General features: G+C 47.0%; 1 protein-coding gene across 4 annotated transcripts in view; it reads left to right on the plus strand.

The window, feature by feature from the left end:
• Positions 1-21,592, plus strand: part of CCAR1 (cell division cycle and apoptosis regulator 1) — a 92,781-nt gene that overhangs the window by 26,175 nt on the left and 45,014 nt on the right. For all 4 annotated transcript variants that reach the window (XR_011318508.1, XM_069753401.1, XM_069753402.1 and 1 more), the window contains exons 3-9: positions 4,069-4,247; positions 5,100-5,141; positions 6,008-6,040; positions 6,133-6,326; positions 6,632-6,746; positions 6,829-7,027; positions 9,004-9,133. Coding sequence is in view for 3 of the 4 variants with exons in the window: in XM_069753401.1 (XP_069609502.1) it covers positions 4,069-4,247; positions 5,100-5,141; positions 6,008-6,040; positions 6,133-6,326; positions 6,632-6,746; positions 6,829-7,027; positions 9,004-9,133 (892 nt within the window). In the remaining variant the exon portion in view is untranslated. The remainder of the gene's footprint in view (positions 1-4,068; positions 4,248-5,099; positions 5,142-6,007; positions 6,041-6,132; positions 6,327-6,631; positions 6,747-6,828; positions 7,028-9,003; positions 9,134-21,592) is intronic.

Consider the following 21,592-nt stretch of genomic DNA (forward strand, 5'->3'; position numbering starts at 1 on the left):
TTAATGTTGCAGTTTTTGTTTTTTTTTTGCAGTATTTCTGCACTTATTAGGTACTTTCGTTTTTTAATAGAGGTTTTTTAGCGCATTTTTTACTTGCATTTTTTGACTTTTTGATGCTGCGGAAAGGCACTAAAAACACAGATATGCTTCTTCTTACCTGCTGATTTTCCGAATCTAATGCAATACTAAGGAGCATATAAGCACATAAAACTCAGCGTACCCACAAGAGAAATTGACGTGTTGCAGACTTCAAATGCGCACTTCAGGTCAGTTTATGCTGTATAAAAAAACCCAGTAATAATAATAAAGCACAGTGGACATGAGATCTATAGCAATCTCATCCTCTTCGCTGGAACTGTATGACACTGCTTTTTTTGCACAGTGTCAAAAACTCATGGGAACTTAACCTAAATGATATAAGGCTCAATATTGTAGGTGGAATAATTTGGGTCTAGCACTTGTTTGACGTTGGGAATTGGCATGATTATGGAGGGGGAAGCGTCAAGATCAAAGCCTGCTACTGTAATAATTATTCTCTACTGCAGACTTCAGACTTTGACCCCAAGAACGTTTTATCTCCCCAATAAGTGAGGATATGTGCTCTCCGATTACAGTTAAGAGTCTTTTCTGCTAGATGATTAGGGTCCATTTACGTCAACCGACCGGAGGCACGATACAGTCACGATACAGTCACTAATCAGGGTAATATTTTACTGATGGACTGTTGTATAAATGTGTGTTTACACAGGCACATACTGTAGAAGTAAATGATGCACACTGAGCGAGCGGTAATAGATCCCTCAGGCCACACAGGCAAATTATCAGCCGTGCGGGTTCAGTTCACACCGGACGATGCACCACCAAGAACGATGATCTCTTAGGCTTCTTTCACACTAGCGTCGGGCCCGGCCCGTCGCAGTGCGTCGGGCCGAGGTTACCGACGCTAGCGTTGCCTCCGCCGCACAACGGGTGCAGCGGATGCTGCTTTTCAGCGCATCCGCTGCCCCATTGTGAGGTGCGGGGAGGTGGGGGAGGAGTTCCGGCCGCGCATGCGCAGTCGGAAAAGACGGTCCGTCGGCTGCAAAAAATGTTACATGGAACGTTTTTTGCGGCCGACGGTCGGCCGAAAAACGGCACAACCGTCGCAACGTGTGGCAATCCGTCGCAATGCGTCGCGTAATGTTAGTCAATGGAGAAAAAACGCATCCTGCAAACACTTTTGCAGGATGCGTTTTTTCTGCAAAACGACGCATTGTGACGGATTGCAGTTAACGCTAGTGTGAAAGTAGCCTTAGTGCTCAAGCAGATATCCTTGGTTCTCAGTCCGATGACTGACCGCAATGCAGGGACTGCCCATAGGTCTCCCAATCCGAGTGTGACAGCTTTGTAGTAATACATGTCCTGTCCATTCGGGAGACCCACTGTTTGTCCCTGCATTGCGGTTCGTGATCAGACAGCACAGACGTCTGCATGAGAATTTAAGTTGCACAAAAGATCATTTCACCCAATGAACAAGCGTTTTGCTTGTTCATTGGGAGATTGGCAGCCTGTTTACATGACAAGATAATCCTGAAACTAGCATTTTTAACCAGGGCTGTGGAAGTCGGTAAGCCAAACCTCTGACTCCTCAATTTCCCTAACTCTGATTCCACAGCACTGGTCACTACTGAGCATGTGCATAAAATGCAGCACAGATTCATCTCAACTAAAAACTTAGATCCTTCGATCAGGAACAGAACAGACATTTATAGGACCGTTCAAAACTTTCCCAAATTATGAAAAATTTACAGCACATTTCGCATTGTCCTACTGCACCCAATGTATTACGGTATATATTTTAGGAGCCAGTCCATTTTATACCGACTCCACAACTCAGACGCCACCAAAATAGGCACCGATTCCACAGCCCTGTTTTGAACAACATTTGTTCACAATTATCTTGTATCTTGCAGTGTAAGGGTATGTTCACACGTTCAGGATTTCCATCCTTTTTTTTTCAGGACAGTTTTTTTAAAAAACTGCAGCTCTTGGCAGAAAACGCAGGTCCTTTTTTTGGTCCTTTTTTTGTCCTTTTTTGATGCGTTTTTTGATGCGTTTTTTGATGCGTTTTTTGATCCTTTTTTTATGCAGTTTTCTATGCAGAGACTGTGTGTTTCCTAGGAAGCTTTTTAGGGCTAAAATGGCTGAAAATACCCTAACCCTACCCCTAACCCTAACCCTACCCCTACCCCTAACCCTAACCCTACCCCTACCCCTATTCTAACCTTAGTGAAAAAAAAAAAAAAATTCTTAATTTTTTTATTGTCCCTACCAATGGGGGTGACAAAGTGGGGGGGGTGTCATTTACTATTTTTTTATTTTGATCACTGAGATAGGTTATATCTCAGTGATCAAAATGCACTTTGAAGCGAATCTGCCGGCCGGCAGATTCGGCGGGCGCACTGCGCATGCGCCCGCCATTTTGCAAGATGGCGGCGCCCAGGGAGAAGACGGCCGGACGGACACCGGGACGCCGGGTAAGTATAAGGGGGGGAGATTAGGGCACGGGGGGGGCATCGGAGCACTGGGGGGGGGGCATCGGAGCACGGGGGGGGGGGCATCGGAGCACGGGGGGGCGGGATCGGAGCACGGGGGGGCAGCCACACTCCGCCCACGCACTTCCGCCCGCTCCCCCGCACTTCCTGCTGCAGCGGTTCTGCACATCAAATCGCAGTAAAACCCGCAGATATATTTTTGATCTGCGGGTTTTACTGCGATTTTGACCTCACAATGGAGGTCTATGGGTGCAGAACCGCTGCGGTTCAGGAAAAAGAAGTGACATGCTCCTTCTTTTTTGCCGCAGCTATTCTGCGCGGCTTTTTAAACGAAATTACGGACCATGTGCACAGCAGTGACTGTTTTCCATAGGGTTACATTGTTATGTACCCTGCATGGAAAACTGCTGCGGAACCGCAGCGGCAATACCGCTGCAGTTCCGCAGTAAAAAACGCACTGTGTGAACATGGCCTAAATGTCCTTTAAGAATATGAGAAGTTACATTATGTAATCATCCTCTACCCCTTATCGGAGCATTTGTTGACTGTGACTTGGATGTTTACCAGCGGGCGGATCATGGTGTCCACTTCAGTTCTGGGGAATGTGATGACATGTATGAACTCTGCACATCTTGTTCTTTTATTTTTAAAATTTATTGTGCCTCTCATATTTTGCTTGGGTCATACTTTCAGCTACAAATGTACATTTATTTTCATATATAAGTTTGCAAAATTGCATGAAGATGCCTATTAATGACAGGTGCTGGCTAGCATCTTTATAATGTGCCAGGAGTCTACTTTCAGAAAGTATGTGGGGAAATGCTTTATTTTGTATAGTTTTGTGTGAGGATTTCCTGCTAGTGAATGGGTTAATGTATAGTAGCGTTTGGCTGTGATTTGCTGTCTTGTATGAAGCCACTGAATGCTGTTCATCAATATCCAGGATCGACTCTCTAGATGACTACAGGAGACGTCTGACACTGCTGAAGCCCCAATTACCAAATGACCGTTTAGTCGGCCAAACAAACGATAGGAGTCAGCAGGAAAGCTCCTGACAAAGGCCTGACAAGGGAGCAGATGGCTGCCAGGGCTCGCTAATGAAGGCAGCCATGTGTGCTAAATTGGAGCGGGTCTTGGGATTGTGACTCTGCCAGCAGTAACGTGTCCTCGGGCTGTGAAGGCTTTCACCATCTCCACTCATGAATATGGTCATGGTCAATAAGTTCTGTTAATAAAGGAGAACATACACGTTTCCTGAAAACATGTCCTCTGTACAGGAGTCCCCGGGCCCTCTGGATCCTCTATTTGCTCAATGCTCGGGGGATGGAATCATTTAGAGGATCTCTACATTGACTACATTCGGTGTTCCCTGTGTAAAAGACGTGTGACTACGTGCCTGTGTTATTGCTGTCCTGACTTGTACTACGAGTGGTAGTAAAGCCACACCTGCCATTTTACCTCCCTGACGATAGCTGGTGATGTTTTATGAGTTTGGACACATTTTATGCAATGCACTAACATGATATTTTATCAGCTCCCTTAGGGGTCCAGCAGCCATCATTACTCGGGACGTCCCCCACAATCTACACTCAGCAGTCGGCCCTCGCTGCTGCCGGCCTTAGCACCCCTTCTCCAGCGAACTACCAGCTTACTCAGAGTGCCGCGCTACAGCAGCAAGCGGCAGCTGCGGCTGCTGCAGCTGCTCTTCAGCAGGTAAAAGTGTAGTCTATCTTCACGCAAATCCTTTTTGTATTGTATTGTTGGCTTGTTCTGTGCTGGTTATGTGCCAACCAAGTGAATTTAGTCACCGCAGTCACTGACCTCAGAGGTGAATGTATGGCACAATTTTTTTTTTTTTTTTATGGTGCTCTCCATGTGCGTTACGTAATGTGACCATTGCACAACTGTGGTTTTTATGGATGCAGTTATATTAGTTATGTTTTTTCTAGTTTGGCACAGTAAGAAAATAATAAAAAAAAATACTTAAAGTATATTCGAGGTATTGATCAGTTGTTGTTTTATTTTTTTTTGTTTGTTGTTGTTTTTTTTTGGGGGGGTTGGTTTATTCTGCTACTACAATACGTATCACTTCTATATAAATGTCACAAGAGTAACCATTTGCAATAAGCGATCACAGCTCACCTCTACCCCCCTCTGCAGAGATCATAAAGCTTGTCTAGAAGTCTCTAGTCTATTTATGTTCAATGTGGTTGCTTAAATGCATCTCTCTGAATTCTGCTAACATGTCAGACAAAGATGGCTGTCCCCATAATCAAGTTTCCATAGTAGTGAGGGGCCGCCAGAACGGTGAACAGTCATCACCCACTCCACAGAGAAAATCACTCCCCACACTTCGAGTTCACAGCACACCCCCACTTTACTGGAAGCGATGGGCTGCAGGAAGACCATAACTGCAGCCAAATATCCCATTACACAGCTGATCACTGGTTCACTGTAACTATTTGACATAAAAAGCTAAAAAAAAAATTCTGTGGACACTCATTCTAAAGACTTGGATTTCTGTGAATATTACTTAAAAATATTTCTTTTTTTTTTTTCTTACAGCAATATTCCCAGCCCCAGCAGATTTACAGCGTGCAGCAGCAGGTTTGTGACCATTTTTCCTTTCTTTCATTTCAAACACTTGTTTTGCCACCAGCTACATTTGTGACTGGGATGTAGGTAAAACACTGCCAACGATTGTGCGCCTGTACCCTTATAGCTCTATCAGGAACTGCTACGGATTTGACGCTGCGTATTTATGCTGCACCAAACCCGCAGCGGCCAGCTGTTAAAGCATGGTGGATGGGATTTCTAGAAAACCCATGTCCACTATGCGTTGTGTGCGCTTGCAGACCACCCGCGGAAACTGACATGTGGCAAAACTTTCAAGACCGCAACATGTCAATTTCGTAGTCACCGCAACAGAAATTACATTAATAAAATGTATTGAATGCGGATTTACCTGCTCTCAATAGACTGCAGCGCTTTGGATGCAACCATCATACGCTCCATTAAACGTGCTGCTACTTCCGGATCGTGGAAACATACCCTTAGACATACAAATAAAAAAAAAAATAAATTCTTGTGCTCAAAATTTCTGTGATCCAGCGCTTCCTGAAATGTATTTTCGGGTAGTGTGCTAGTACATAGATAGAGATAGCATGCTGACCAGTGTAGGTCAATGTGCATGTGAGCTTATTCCTACATGGACCATCACACTTTTGCAGAGAAGATATTGTTGTTTCTAACGTCGGACATCTCGTGCACCCATCCACAATGTGAACGAGCACACAGACCCAGTGACATCCACATTTCGCAGACCTGACTGATCCAAGAACGGCATCTCTGTTTGCAATTCCAGTTTTGTTTTTTTTTTCCTCTTGCCCTCTGCAAGCAATAAGTGTCTGTCTTGAAATTCTGCACTTTGTACATTTGCCGATTTGCTAACTTTTTGCCTTCCAACTTCACAGTTGCCGCAGCCACAACAGACATTGATAACTCAGGTGAGTGCAATAGAGTCCAAAGCCAATTATATGGACTGTTCTCTGGCTATTTTCGCACTGATCGTCACTCTTTTTTTTTTTTTTCACTCCAGCCTGCTGTTGCCCTGCCTACAAGTCTTGCCCTAACTACCCCTCAGCAAGCCGCTCAGATAACTGTCTCCTACCCAACTCCAAGGTCCAGCCAACAGCAGACACAGCCCCAAAAACAACGTGTTTTCACTGGGGTTGTAACCAAGCTTCATGAAACATTTGGCTTTGTGGATGAAGATGTGTTTTTCCAGCTAACGTATGTATTAAGTCATGCTGGAAGAAGAGTCCAGATAACGTAACGCACGCTGCAGTATGTCAGTACAATTGTTTTTTATGTTGGAGAACCTGCTTGTGTCTATGATGTATAATGGTCATCACCATTGATGTTGTAGTAAAATCCCAGTAATTGCCATTAGTATCTGTATGGAAGAGTGAGTTGCCTGCAAGTCATAGCAATGGCATGATGTTCTATGAATTGCTGGTGACCAGGTGTCAGTGGTCTGTGAGTACGGATTCTGTTGCACCTATATAGCACATCTTCATTTTCTTTTGTCTCTTCAGCGCTGTTAAGGGTAAGTCCCCACAGGTCGGAGATCGTGTTTTGGTAGAAGCCACTTACAATCCTAACATGCCATTTAAATGGAACGCACAGAGGATTCAGACTCTCCCTAACCAGGTGAATATTCTGCTTTTTAATGATCCATTAACCCTTGTGTTTCTTTAATTTTTCAATGAATTAATCTTTGCCTACATTGCAGAACCCAGCTGCAGCACAGCCGTTAATAAAGAACCCTCCAGCAGTGATGCCACCTGTCCCACAGCAGCCTGCTTTTGGGGTGCAGACTCAGCCCCCGCCGCAAGCACAGACCCTATTGCAGGCACAAATATCTGCTGCATCGATAAATCCATTGCTCCAAGCACAACCGTCTCCTCTGTTACAACCGCAGCCTCCTAAAGGTACTTGTAACCTTTACAGGGCTACAACATTTTGCGCCCTCTTTACACCATCCTCTGTGTAACGCACCCTTCCTGCCAAGCTCAGTGACTTTTCAGTATGTATTAGGTTGGTATTACATTGCTATGTTCGTGGACTGAATTATAACCATCCATGTTGCACTCCGTGGACTAGCCATGGACCTTTTATTGTGGTCTTGTAGACCCTTGATAAACCTCAGTTTATCGTGTGTAATGGCTAGCCATTGGATTCCAGGATTGTCACTTAACTAGTCCTTATATATACATGCCAGCAGAATGTTTGTTTAACCTCTTCACATCCGATGATGGAATAGTCTATCGCAAAAAGTGTTTTTGGTTCCTGCAATCCCAGTGCTATTACTTCATGACGATAATGTGCGCATAGGACTGTGTGCCCATCACCAGTTGGTGACAGCTGTAACTTCTAACATCCTGCTGTAATGGGCATTTACCCCTCTTAGGCCTCTTTCACACTTCCGTCGGTTCGGCTGCGTGGTAATGCAGTGAAGCGACGTATCAACGGATGTTGTGAAAGTAGTGGAAAACGAGTGCGACGCATCCAGTGTTATGACGGATGCGTGGAAGGAGTTCCTAACTGCATTTTCAGGTATAAGATTCTAGAGAGAGAGAGACTTTTTCCGCTGTGCGATTTTCCGACGTGCAGAAAAAATGTTCCTCTGAACGTTTTCTCTGCACGACTGACCGCTATTTTCTGACAGATCCAGTGCACGAAGGATGAAATGGATTGCCATCTGTCACAATCTGTCGCTAATACAAGTCTATGGGAAAAAAACAGGATCCTGCAGAAAAATTTGAAGCATCCTGTTTTTTCAAATCGACGGATTTCGACGGGAGAAAAAATACGGAAGTGTGAAAGAGGCCTTAGTTGCAACAGTTTTTCACAACTGCAACTTTTTAGATGTTTAACAAAGAAAGGTGGTTCACTCTGTAACCCAGTTGCCAATCGTGCAAGAGTAGGAGGCTCAACTGGCTGAGGAATAGAACTGGAGTGACAGAGGCTTCAGATCAATAGATAATGCTACAGCCTCATTTACATATCAATTCAAACGCTGATTTCCTAGTAAGAGGAACACACTGGCCATGTAGGGGTATCACTGGACTTTTCTTTGAAAGAACTACATACAGATTTTTATAAGAGGGTAAATGAGGATAAGGAACTTAAACCAAACACTATTGGATTATTGGCTGATCCCACTAGTATCATCAAGTTTATCTACCTTTATTCTAACGTGCTTGGCCAGATAAAATTTAGCAAATGGTGTAAAAGCTGTCTTTTGTCATGGATCCCTGTGCAGATATAAGGCTACGTTCACATTTGCGCCTTTGGGCGCAGCGTCGTCGACGCATGCGTCATGCGCCCCTATCTTTAACATGGGGGGCGCATGGACATGCGCCGGTATGCCTTGTACTGTGTTTTACGACGCATGCGTCATATAGACCCACAGACAGGGCGCAGAGGACGCTACTTGCAGCGTTTTTCCTGCACAGAAATTCCTGCTCTGTGCTTTCTTATGACAACGCATGCGTCGCAAAACGCAGCGTTGTGCACGTGCGTTGTTGGTTGCGTCGCCGACGCTGCGCCCAACAACGCAAATGTGAACGTAGCCTAAGAAATGACTTAATTTTCATCCTGCAATCACTCTCGTGGCCATGGATTATGAGCGGTTGCAGCACTGTGTTTTTGGTTTACTGACTGTGAAGTTATAGGACCTCTTACGTTGTAAGGGCTGTTTTCTCATCTTTATCTCTTAACTCTTTTTGATTAGATATGTGAATGAGTTTTAGTAAACATTTCTGAAGGTTTTTACATGTTATTATGGGGAATATCTGTAATGGATCACTTTCGCCGAAATGATCTGCAAGAAAACATATTAACGAATTGATAATTTTAAAAATACTTTTCTGTGCCTACAACCAATTTCATGTATTTGTTTCAGCTGCCTTATTGCAGACCCCAGTTCGCCTTGTATCCCAGCCCCAGCAAATTCGCAGAATCGAGCCCCCATCAAGATTTTCTGGGAGAAGTGATAGAGGAGAGTCTGTATCCATTCGAAAAGATGACAGAAAGTAAGTCATTGGGGAGATCTAGGAAAGAGGTGGCTCAAACTACGTTATCAGCAGCTGAAGACATTGGAACAAAGCATTGTCTAGTCTGAAAATGGCTAAAGTGTGTCTGATATTATGTAATAGTACTGAAGGGACCAGGGTTTTTTTTACCATCTTTATTTGTGGCCATCATTCTTTTAAGTGGAATCCAAATTCTAGCAGGCATTAATATTGAAAGGGAAATTTGTTCTACTGTAAACAATTGTTAACTGTCAGGTCAGATGTTTTTTGGGCTGCTGGTCCTCCAAAGAAAAGGGTTCTTCTCAGTGGACACCACTAATCATAAGGAATGTAATATGGGACACCATTTGTGACCAAATGACTAGAATTGAGAGTCCTCAGTGGTTGATACCTTTTAATGGCTAATTGAAAAGCTGGTAGCAAATTGTAAGCTTTTGAGACCACTCTGGTCTCATCAGACATAGACTAATACAAATTCTGAAGAATCACATATTTCTCTATCGCCTCATTGGGGGACACAGGAAACCATGGGTGTATGCTGCTGCCACTAGGAGGCTGACACTATGCAAATAAAAAAGTTAGCTCCTCCTCTGCAGTGTACACCCTACCGACAGGAAGTAGGATATTCAGTTTAGCTTCGTGTCAGTAGGAGGTGGACACGGGTCTTTCATTAGACCCTTATCTACCTCAATGTGCGTCGTTTCTTTTCAGATTTTCTGGAGGGATACAGGGTGAACAGTCACACCTGTAGGTCCCACATTATGGACTATGAGTACGGCGTGTACTGCCACCCCGTATCCTCATAGATCCCACAGCAGGGCCAAGATCCTAGCACACAAGCGTGCTTAGAAGTCCGGTCCTGCATCCGTCCCCCACCCACTCGCCCACCAGAGCCTGTCGGTCGGAGGAGACGAGGACGTCCATCAGCTCCCTGGACGTCTGATATTTTCCCCGGAATGAGGTTAGTAAGGACGGCGTGGGATGTTTTAGGTAAGTATTCCAAAGTACCTCTGAGTCCTTCTTCAGTTCCAGGGTAGTCATTTGGGGGTCCCTTGGGATATTTTTCCAGGCTGCATGGGGCGGGGGTCGTCACCCCATTTGCGTGAGCCGCGCTACTTCCTGGCGGCCGCGCTGTTCTTGGCCTTACAGGCGGCCGCACTGCTTTTCCCCCGCTGCACTGGGCTCTGACGCCGTGCAGCAGCCGCTGCCTTTTTTCCCATGTGGCCGCACTGTCTGTCCCGGCGCGGCGGCCTTACAGGTAGCCGCGCCGATTTCCTCTTACAGCCGCACTATTCTTTTCTGACACGGCGCGGCTGCCTCGCTGGCAGCCGCGCCGCTTTCACCTGCGGCTGCACCGTTTTTCTTCTGGCACAGCGGCTTTGCAGGCACCGCACCGCTTCCTCTTCCGGCCGCACTGTGCCCCTTTGGCCACGGCGCAGTGGCCTTGCAGGCAACCGCGCCGCTTTTCCCGGGGTCCGCACTGCACCTGCCGCTGCGACCCTTCCCGGCGGCCGCCGGCCTCAAATTTAGGCCCCGGCTTCTACCGGGGCCTACTTCCGGCGCGGCATCTCCTCCCACTTCCTTTCCCTCGGGCGGGCTTTTCTCCCGCCCGAACATCATCGGCAAGCTCCGCCCACCGGCGCCATCTTGGTGCTCCCCTACAGGCGGTTTAGTCTGTACCCATTCCTGTTCAGAGCGGCTAGCTCCGCCCACTACTCCCAGCTGCACCATTCGGCCTGGGATCGCCGCTATCTTGTTGGGAACCGTTCTCCTCCGGAACTGATGGCTATTCGCGCCCCCCCCCCCCCCTCAGATCGGTGTGCTTGTCCTTTCCCACCAGCGTGCATCTGCAACGGCCGGGTTCCCCGCCTCCATCTTCATACTGGTGCCCTGGACCTGTGTCCTGATGCCTGTCGCAGTTACAACCTTGGAGCAGACTACAGGACACTACAACTGCTGTGAGTAGCGCTGCTTAGCAGTTTGGCACTCCTCTCTGCATCTCTCCTGTTCCCCTAACCTTCTGGCATTCCTTAATAGGTATGCTTATCATGCCCAATCCTATAGGAAAGTGTTCTTGTCGTCCTTTCATGCAAGCCGGTCAACCGGGCGTAATGCAGTCACTGGTGTGATACGTATTAGTACTCTAAAGCCGTGCAGTCGATGGTGTATCACTACTCTAGACCCGTGCAGTCACTGGCGCAATACGTAGTAGTACTCTAGACCCGTGCAGTCACCGGCGTAATGCGTAATAGTACTCTGGAGCCGCGCAATCACTGGCAAAGTAGCACTCTAGAGCCGTACAGTTACTGGCGTAGTAGCAAAGCCGTGCAGTCACCGGTGTAATAAGTGCCCTAGAGCCATGCAGTTACCAGCGGGGTATGGCAGTATGTCCCACGCTGCCGTCATTTGGGCCACTGTCCGCCCCTCACCCTCCACAGGGAGATGGACCATTATAACACCTGCCATATGACGTTCACTTCGTAGAAGGTTTCAGTTGCCTCAGAGTTCTACGTTTTCACACTGCTGTTTTGATTTCTGCTATTGCAGACCTGTGCCTTGATTTTCAGCGGTGCTCGGCTATTTCTCTACACACAGCGATGCTAGTGCCCTGGCATATCAAATGTTTCCATATCTCCTGCTCTCAGGCACTTGCCCTCCATCTCCCTGCAGCCCCCTCCGGATGCAACCATTAAACTGCTCTAAGCAGAGTAGGGAGCTGCTCCTACTCACTTCACGACTGCAGTGTTCAGACCTGACTTCCAGCCGGTTAAGAGTCTGTATTTCCCAGCAACGTCTGCCGTGGCTCAGTGGATAAAGAATCTGACCACATATCGCAGGCGCAAAGGTTTGAACTCAGGTGCACAACAGAGAGTAGAGTTTAGTCTCCCTGTTGACAAGCCTACTGTCCTACCTTCAGGAGAATGAGCACGGCAGGACATACTTCAAGACAGACTCCGTGGTGCGGCTTACCGAAGCTGTTATTCTGTCTAATGCCGTCAGGTATCACGACCTAGACCGCAACACAGAATCAACTCTCTCCTATACCCTTCTCCAGGGTTCTCTCCAGGCTGATTAGTCACAGGATACAGAGAGCCGATCGCAGCAGTACTCTATCTGCCATAGTTGCAGGATATCGGGTGCCGAACGCAGCAGTACTCTATCTGCCATAGTCGCAGGATACTGAGCCAATCGCAGCAGTACTCTATCCGCCTTAGTCGCAGGATACCGAGAGCTGATCACAGCAGTACTCTATCTGCCATAGTCGCAAGATACCGAGAGCCGATCGCACCAGTACTATATCTGCCATAGTTGCAGGATACCGAGAGCCAATCGCAGCAGTACTCTATCCGACACCCAGGTTTCACACGCACCACCTTCCAGGTACAGTACGTTATTTGAAACTGTCGTATCTTCAGCGGATCAGTCATGTCTTGGATTGACCACCGCAGGGGTACCGGCGTTCTGTACTATATTCAGGTAAGTCAGGTGCACTCCCCTATTCCTCCCGTCGATTGCAGCAGTACTGTCTGCTATCCAGGCTTTAGATGTCATCTTCCAGACACATTAAGTCAATACCTGCCATCGTTCCAGTGGTTTAGACGTGCCCGAGATTGATTGCTGCACTGGTCCTGCTCTTTTGCTCCAGAGTCAGGTATGTCAGAAACGCCCTCTATCACTCTCCTAAGGTTCTTTTGCAGCATCTGCCTAGGCTACCCTTTAGTCACCACTCAGAGAGAGGTGCCCGGTATTTATCACTTCTGGTTGACTGCCGCAGCAGTTACAACCGCATTCAGGTGAGTCAGAGCCGCAACTTTACCGTGTATTTCACGGTCAATAACGTCTGTGGTCTATTAACAGCTAAACAGAACATCTAGCACGTACCACAAGGCGGATCTCAGTGCCACAGGGTGGTCCTCAGTGGCAGCATAAGTGGCCAGTCCACTTTCAGGTAGGTCGGACTCGCCGGTGTCAGGTACTGACTGGTTGCAGTTTTCCTTCAGCCACGCACTGGGCCTTAATTGCGGGTTGCTCCCCAGGAGCCTTTCCACTCCATTTGGTTATTCGGGCCTACCACTAACTATCCAGTAGGTAAGTTTACAGTGCTGTCCTAGATTTATCTGCACGATCCAGTGCGTTACTCCTATCATATATGATTTACAGTATTGTACGTTCTGGCTGTCTCTTACGAAGTCAGAGTCCATATAATACCTTGACTCATGATTGTTCACGGCACTATTCTAGGGGCCTTTGAACTACCTCTATACAGAGCTTCCTATTTATGCATCAGTACTTACCTCTTCTTTCTTACAGACACTGGATTCAACCTCGAGCAGCGCCGGGTTTTTATTTCCGACTGTGGCAGGAACAGGTTCTCCCACCTCGGATAGGGATTGGATCTTACTCTGTGCAAGCATCGTCCAGTGTACAGGGCTGCTCCACGCCTGGATCCAATGATGGGTTTTTGGGATAATACATTCCTTCCTTCAGCAGGATTCGTATCCCTTTCATTGTTATCCTCGTTTGTGTGGTGTCTTATACTTAGGTAAGTAGATCCACACACTACAATCCTCTCCCATTCCAGAGGGTCCGTGACGGATAGGGTCACTCAGGTCGTCATAGGTACGGATCTTCCTTTTGGCAGTCAAGTTTTTTTCCGGGGCCTATGTACTCCTTCATAGGGCCAACTTCCCATGGAATTGACATACTCCAGTTTTCCATGGACTCTTCTCCCTTGACTGCTCATGTCCGATTGTGCTTATCAATGCCCATCTTGTCATGCTTTCTAGCAGGCTCCCAGTACCCTACTCTCAAGTTTTTTCTTGTCATTTCAATTTAATGGTCTTTTCTGGGTTTTCTCTTAAAATCCTTAGTCCAGCCGTTCCAAAGAGGGTTTTCCTATATTCCCTCTCTCCTGAACTTACTGCGAGCTGGACCTCTTCTCCGTCTCTGGACCCTCCGGTTTCCAGCTTTTCCAGTCCTCCTCTTCCACAGAGAGCATCCCTCAAGGATACCAACGACGAACTAATAGTCCACGGCAAAGTCGGCCATTGAAGTGTCCGCCGCTACATTGTGCCCTGCCTTTGTCTCCACCTAGACAGCAGGTTTATAGACGCATGGGCTAAGCCGCTCCATCAGGGCCCCCTTCATGGAGTCCGATCGGAGAAAATCACTGTCCTTGCGGACTAATTTAATCCTGCAGGAAGTGCATGGTATCCGTTCCCGCGGATGCCACTGCAGGTGCTGCTTGGACATTCAGCAATATGGTGCCCTTCCGAAGGACCATTTGCTTATGGCGTGACAGGACTTATCCTCTGGGAAGTCCCTCACAGTTTGCCTTCCGAGGTTTTCCGTCAGTTTGTCTCCGACGTGAACCAATTATTAAGGAGGTCCTCGGAGGGACAGGGTTCTCCTGGGACCGCGTGTGCTTTCCTTTATTTTATGAAAGCCTTTATCCAGGTCCTCCCTTTCTTCAGACATCGGACACTCCTGCATTTTTGCGAGGGGTGGGTCCATTTTAATTTTATACCTTCCTTTCAGGCTCTCAACCACTTCCAGAGTCTGTGGCAGCAGTTTTGTACATTCTGTGGATCACAGGTTCAGTGCTCTGCCCTTATCTTGCCGAGGTTCTCCATGGTTCTGTTCATCATTCTTGATTCCCTTCCCTTTGTCCTGCTCGGACTCGGACTTTGTAGCGTTCTCTCATCACGCTACCGGGTCTATCCAGCTAAGGCCCCCTTTTCAGTATAAGGGCTCGGCGTAGAGAGGCCCTCCGGCCTCCTAATCAACGCATGCCCGCAAAATCCGGTCAGCAATGTTTAGATTTGCCAGGTCAGAGCAGTGCTCCTCCTTCCAGGTTTAAGGCGCACTCTACCCGGGCAGTGGGCGTCTCCCAGCGGTGCACATATAAGGCCTCTACCTTGCACCTCTACAGACCGATGATCGGTCCTCCACATGTTCGCGAAACTTCGATGCCTAGCTTAAGCGTATGCCGGCTCAGGTAGGAAGACCTTGCAGGCGACGGTGGTGAGTTCCTCTGACCTAGATTGGAGTTGACTGCTGTTCCCGCCCCAGGGACTGCTTTGGGACGTCCCATGGTTTCCTGTGTCCCCCAATGTAGGCGATAGAGAAAACAGGATTTTTGGTTGCTTACCGTAAAATCTTTTTCTCTGAGCCTTCATTGGGGGACACAGCACCCTCCCAAGTTGAACAGCTTTGTTTATTGTTATACTGTTAACGTTTGAGTTCTTTGAACACCCTTTGAGCGTTTGAAACTGTTAATCTGTGGAGCGCTGCGGAACTTGTTGGCGCTATATAAATAAAGATTATTATTATATTGTTATTCTTTCTCGTTGCTTCTCCTACTGCTTTCTCACTAACTGAATATCCTACTTCCTGTCGGTAGGGTGTACACTGCAGAGGAGGAGCTAACTTTTTTATTTGCATAGTGTCAGCCTCCTAGTGGCAGCAGCATACACCCATGGTTTCCTGTGTCCCCCAATGAAGGCTCAGAGAAAAAGATTTTACGGTAAGCAACCAAAAATCCTGTTTCCAGGTCGTCCACATGACAGCACCACAGGAGGTTGCTCTTCATATCCTTGATAGGGACAGGAACACAGAAGAGGTTAAATAGCCCCTCCCAACCTCCACCCCTCAGTGTTTTTCCTGTCCCTATCAGGGACAGACGCAGGAGAGAGTTCTCCAGAAGATTAGGTTTTCTCTTTACCTGATCCGAGGTCAGGTCTTGGAGCAGGAGCTCCGGAGTGCGGTCCATCCTCCTGGAGGGGGCTCTGGCCGTGAGAGTCTGGCGACTCCTGAAGTCGCACGATACCGCTGGAGGTCCCTCTGCGACTAGGTCGAGCTGTCTGCTCCCATGCGCTGCCTCATCCCCTCATCAAAGGGGGCACTGAGGCAGCGGCTGCGGCGGCGGTGTCCGGCGCTCCCTCAGGCTCCACGTGCGGCCGGTGCTGGCGTCGCTCCCCTAACTTCCGGTCCGGCGCTCCAGCCGGGGGTGACAACTTCCGGGGGGCGTGGCCGGATTCCAGGGGTCGGCGGCGCCGGTTGTTTCCGGGGCGCCTGGGAGCTGCAGGGGGAGATCAGAGCGCAATGGCTGAGATTATGCGCCGGTTTCCAGGTCCCAGGCTGGTCTGCATGTGTTCCAGATGACGCATGCGCAGTACAGCTGGGAACCTGAAATCACCGTGGAGGCCAGCAGCTGAGCTCGGAAGGAGGACGAATCAGATGTCTTGAAGCCGGGTAAGATTGCTACTTAATGACTGACATCTGACAGCACACTTGACCCAGTAACATGGAAGGTGCTACTCGCCCAGACGTCCAATCCTTAGAGCTGCACACGGACCATGTGAGTAGTATGTGGTACGGGATGCATTCCAAAAAGTTAGTTCTGTACCTACAGGGATCTCCTTTACATTTCAGGATAAGGACATTCCCGAGAGGTCAACTACTAAAAAAAGGACTATTAGATGCCCACTGTGCACCACCAAACTCCCAGAGGGTTATAAGAAGAAATTATGCGAAAAATGCATCGCTAAACTTCTTAAAGACGAACAGGCTTCGCTGTTAGATAATATTAAATCTATGATTAGAGACGAAGTCCAAGCTACAGTGTCTACTATGGTGCCACCCCAATCTCCGCGGCCTAAAAGGCCTAGATGGGATATGGATGTGAGTTCCGAGGAAGGAGAGGTCTCAGGTTATTCCGATCCGGGCTCGGACGAAGAGGACAATACATTAACTGTGCTTCCGGAAGAACGGAAGAAATACTTGTTCTCATCCGAAAATACGGATATACTGCTAAAAGCAGTAAGAAGCACTATGAAAATAGAAGACTCGTCTGAGCCTTTATCAGTTCAAGACGAGATGTTTGGGGGCCTGAGAACTCGCAGGAATAGAGTTTTCCCAGTCAACAATCACATAACTGCAATGATAATGGAAGAGTGGGAAGATGTGGGGAAAAAATTAGTAGTCCCGAGAGACTTCAAATACCGTCTTCCCTTTGACCCAGAAGAGACTAAAGTCTGGGAGTCGGTTCCAAAGATCGACATTCCTGTGGCCAAAGTCACAAGGAAAACGGCTATTCCCTTTGAGGACTCGTCAGGGTTAAAAGACCCAATGGATAAGAGGTCAGAAGATCTTCTTAAGAAAGCCTGGGAATCGTCAGCCGCCATTATGAAGACGAATATAGCGGCTACCTCTGTAGCAAGGTCCATGAGTCTTTGGGTGGACGAGCTGGAGAGTCATATTAAAAATAGAACTCCAAGGGAAGAAATCCTTAAATCCTTTTCAGTTTTAAAGATGGCGACTGATTTCATGGCAGATGCTTCAGCGGAATCCTTACGCTTTGCTGCCCGGAATAATGCACTGTCAAACGCAGCAAGAAGGGCCTTATGGCTGAGATCGTGGACGGGAGATACCCAATCCAAGAACAAGCTGTGTTCGATTCCATTCTCAGGTTCTCACGTCTTTGGTCCAGTCCTTGACGAGCTACTTGAAAAAGCATCTGATAAGAAGAAAGGTTTCCCTGAGGAGAAGCCAAAGAAACCGCAATTCTTCCGAAAAACTCGCTCCCACCCAAGACAGGACTACAGAGGCAAGGGGAAGTCCGGTAGGTGGAGCTACCCTAAAGGAGGCAGAGGAAGAGGTTCCTTTCGAGACCAATCAACAGGACCCAGCAAACAATGACGCCAACAATATAGGAGGGAGACTACAATACTTCCAAGAAGGATGGCAGAACATAACTCAGAATCAGTGGATTCTACAGACAGTGGCACAAGGTTACAGGATAGAGTTTACTCATCTACCCCCCAAGAGATTCTGCGTAACACAGACAGAGTCATCGGCAGTACATCAAAGGCTGATAACAGACATACAGGAACTCTTAGAATTAAACGTCATAATAACGGTACCCCATCATCAACATTTTCAGGGGCATTACTCCAGTCTGTTCTCCATAAGAAAACCAAACGGAGATTACCGAACAATAATAAACTTAAAACCATTAAACAAATGGGTGGCGTACAAACGCTTCAAGATGGAATCTCTCAAATCAATTACACCGCTAATAAAAAAGAACTCTGTAATGTGCACGCTAGATCTCAAACATGCTTACTATCATGTTCCCATCCATCCCTCAGATCAAAAATTCCTCAGGTTCGCAATAAGAAACCACAAGAAAATACTTCATTTCCAGTTTCAGTGCCTACCATTTGGTCTCTCGTCTGCCCCAAGGATATTTACGAAGCTCATGACGGAGGTCATGGCCTACTTAAGAGAGAAGGAAGTTCTCATCGCACCATATCTGGACGATCTGTTGCTGATCGCAGATTCATCCCAACAGATGGAAGAATCCTTAGGAATTACCACGTCACTCCTGAAACGTCTGGGGTGGGTAATAAATACAAAAAAATCGAGTCTCGAACCAGAGACGCAGAAGATATTTCTAGGGGTACTACTAAATTCCGAACTAGAATACTCCTTCCTGCCAGACCAAAAACAACGGTCAATAAAAAAAGAACTTCAATCAATAAAAAAACGGAAATACATCTCCATCAGGAAAGCAATGAGGATTCTAGGTCTGATGACCTCATGCATTCCCAGTGTACAGTGGAGCCAGTTTCACTCCAGAACGCTTCAAAGGGAAGTTCTTTCGGTATGGAACGGAAGAAAAGATTCACTAGACAACAGGATGTGGTTACCCAGCAGGGTAAAGCAGTCCCTCTCATGGTGGATCAACATAAAAAACCTCAAAAGAGGAAAACCATGGAAAATATCTCCATGCATAAATATAACCACCGATGCAAGCTCAAGGGGCTGGGGAGCCCACATAGAAGGTCGATACCTTCAGGGGACATGGCCACCATTGATACGCGACAGTTCCTCCAACTACAGGGAACTCAGAGCGGTCTGGGAAGCACTAAAAAGGTGCCAACACGAGCTTCAGGGACACCACATCCGAGTCTTCTCAGACAACTCGACCACGGTAGCTTTTCTCTTACATCAAGGAGGACCAAGGCACCGTTCACTTCAGGCACTAGCAGAAGAAATATTCTCCTGGGCGGAAAATACCGTAAAGTCCATCACGGCAGTACACCTAAAAGGTTCACAGAACCAAATAGCGGACTTTCTCAGCAGAGAGAAGGTACAGCCGTCAGAATGGTCTCTAAACGAAGAAATCTTTACTCAGATAATCCAACAGTGGGGCACCCCACAAATAGATTTATTCGCCTCAAGGAGCAATACAAAAACGAAAGAATTATTTTCGCTAAATCCAAGAGACAATCCAACTGGCATAGATGCATTGGCTCAACATTGGGACATGGAACTCGCATACGCGTTCCCGCCACTAGCCCTAATTCCCAGAGTTCTGAGGAAAATCCAGGAAAGTCTAGCGGTAGTGATCCTAATAGTGCCATATTGGCCCAAGAGGAGCTGGTTTCCTCTGCTGAAGTGGATGGCGGTGGAGGACCCAGTGTTACTACCACTGAGACGGGATCTTCTAATACAGGGACCATTGGTCCATCAAAATCTAAAGATGCTACAACTCTCAGCATGGATCTTGAAAGGGAGATCTTGAGATCAAAGGGACTGTCTGAGTCAGTTATCTCAACTATGAAAAAAAGTAGAAAGCCGGTGACCTCGGCTATATACCAGAAGATTTGGAAGAAATTTTGTGCACAGACCAATACTCCAATATCCGTTCTCCAACAACCAGATATTCCTCAAATACTAAATTTTCTCCAAACAGGTTTTGATATGGGCTTGAGACCTAGTACGCTAAAGGTACAAATCTCAGCTTTAACTGCCTTTTATGACTATCCACTAGCGAATCATCCCTGGATAATGAGATTCATCAAAGCTACACAACGTCTTAGACCAACAATACGAAGCTCAGTACCCTCATGGAACCTCACTTTGGTGCTAAATGAGCTACGGAAAGCTCCATACGAGCCACTTGATCAGGCAGACCTAAAATCTGTGACATTCAAGACTGTTTTCCTCGTCGCAATAACGACAGCAAGGCGAATAGGCGAAATTCAAGCCCTGTCCATAACAGATCCATACCTAAAGATACAGGAAGATTGCATCGTTTTAAAGTTGGATCCTTCATTTCTTCCAAAAGTTGTGACGGACTTTCACAGAAACCAGGAAATAGTTTTGCCTACGTTCTGCCAGAACTACAATAACGAAAAAGAACGTTCTCTTCATTCCCTGGATGTTAAGAGAACAGTATTGCAGTATCTAAAACTTACAGACAGCTGGAGAATTGACTCAAATCTCTTTATCCAGATGTCTGGGAAGAATAGAGGCAAAAAAGCTTCAAAAGCGACTCTGGCTAGATGGATCAAATCTACCATTTGCGCTGCGTATATTTCAGCCGGTGAATCTCCTCCAGATCACCTAAAAGCCCACTCACTGAGAGCAGTATCTGCTTCATGGGCAGAGAGTGCGGGTGCATCCATGGATCAAATTTGCCGGGCGGCAACTTGGTCTAGCTCAAATACCTTTTGCAAGCACTACAAGCTGGACGTTCTCTCAAAGCAGCAGACTAGCTTTGGGATAAAAGTCCTCCAAGCTGTAATCCCGCCCTAATAGGAGTTATTTGGTATTTCTCCTGTGGTGCTGTCATGTGGACGACCTGGAAACTAGGAGTTAGTCATACCGGTAACGGTATTTCCAGGAGTCCATCATGACAGCACCCATTATTTGCCCTCCCTTGAACTACTGTCTGATGTGTGATATGAACATGTATATAGAGGAAGTTCAATAAAATTGTGTTGTATCCATCCTGATGTGGTACTTTGTAAAATCACTGAGGGGTGGAGGTTGGGAGGGGCTATTTAACCTCTTCTGTGTTCCTGTCCCTATCAAGGATATGAAGAGCAACCTCCTGTGGTGCTGTCATGATGGACTCCTGGAAATACCGTTACCGGTATGACTAACTCCTAGTTTTATGCACAACACAGCACACAAATAATGCCATAGGTAAGACAGGTGACGTGAAGCAAAACTACCATTATGGGAGAATGATAAACAGTTGTGTCCATAAATATTGGAACAGTTCGTAGATAAGGAGTGTGAATGTTTTATTGTCCTCTGATTGAGGTCTGGTTCTGTGTTGTGATGCCCCCACAAGGTCTGAGGAGCAAATTCCTTAATTAATGTAAAAAGGCATAAATCCATGCGACACGTTCCTTCCAGCACTGAGTGTGTCAAAGGTTGTCATCCGTTTATAATCCAAGACTCTTCTGTCTCTCTGAGATTTGAAATTACCCTTTAATACAAGTAATTTCATGTCCTTTATGCTGTGATCAGGGAGGCAAAAATGTTTTGCCACAGGTAGATCCATTCTTTCTCCTTCGCCTCATTGGGGGACACAGACCGTGGGTGTATGCTGCTGCCACTAGGAGGCTGACACTAAGTGATACAAAAAAAGTGATCTCC

The sequence above is a fragment of the Ranitomeya imitator genome, chromosome 2 (genome assembly GCF_032444005.1).
Source record: "Ranitomeya imitator isolate aRanImi1 chromosome 2, aRanImi1.pri, whole genome shotgun sequence".
Lineage (NCBI taxonomy): Eukaryota > Metazoa > Chordata > Amphibia > Anura > Dendrobatidae > Ranitomeya > Ranitomeya imitator.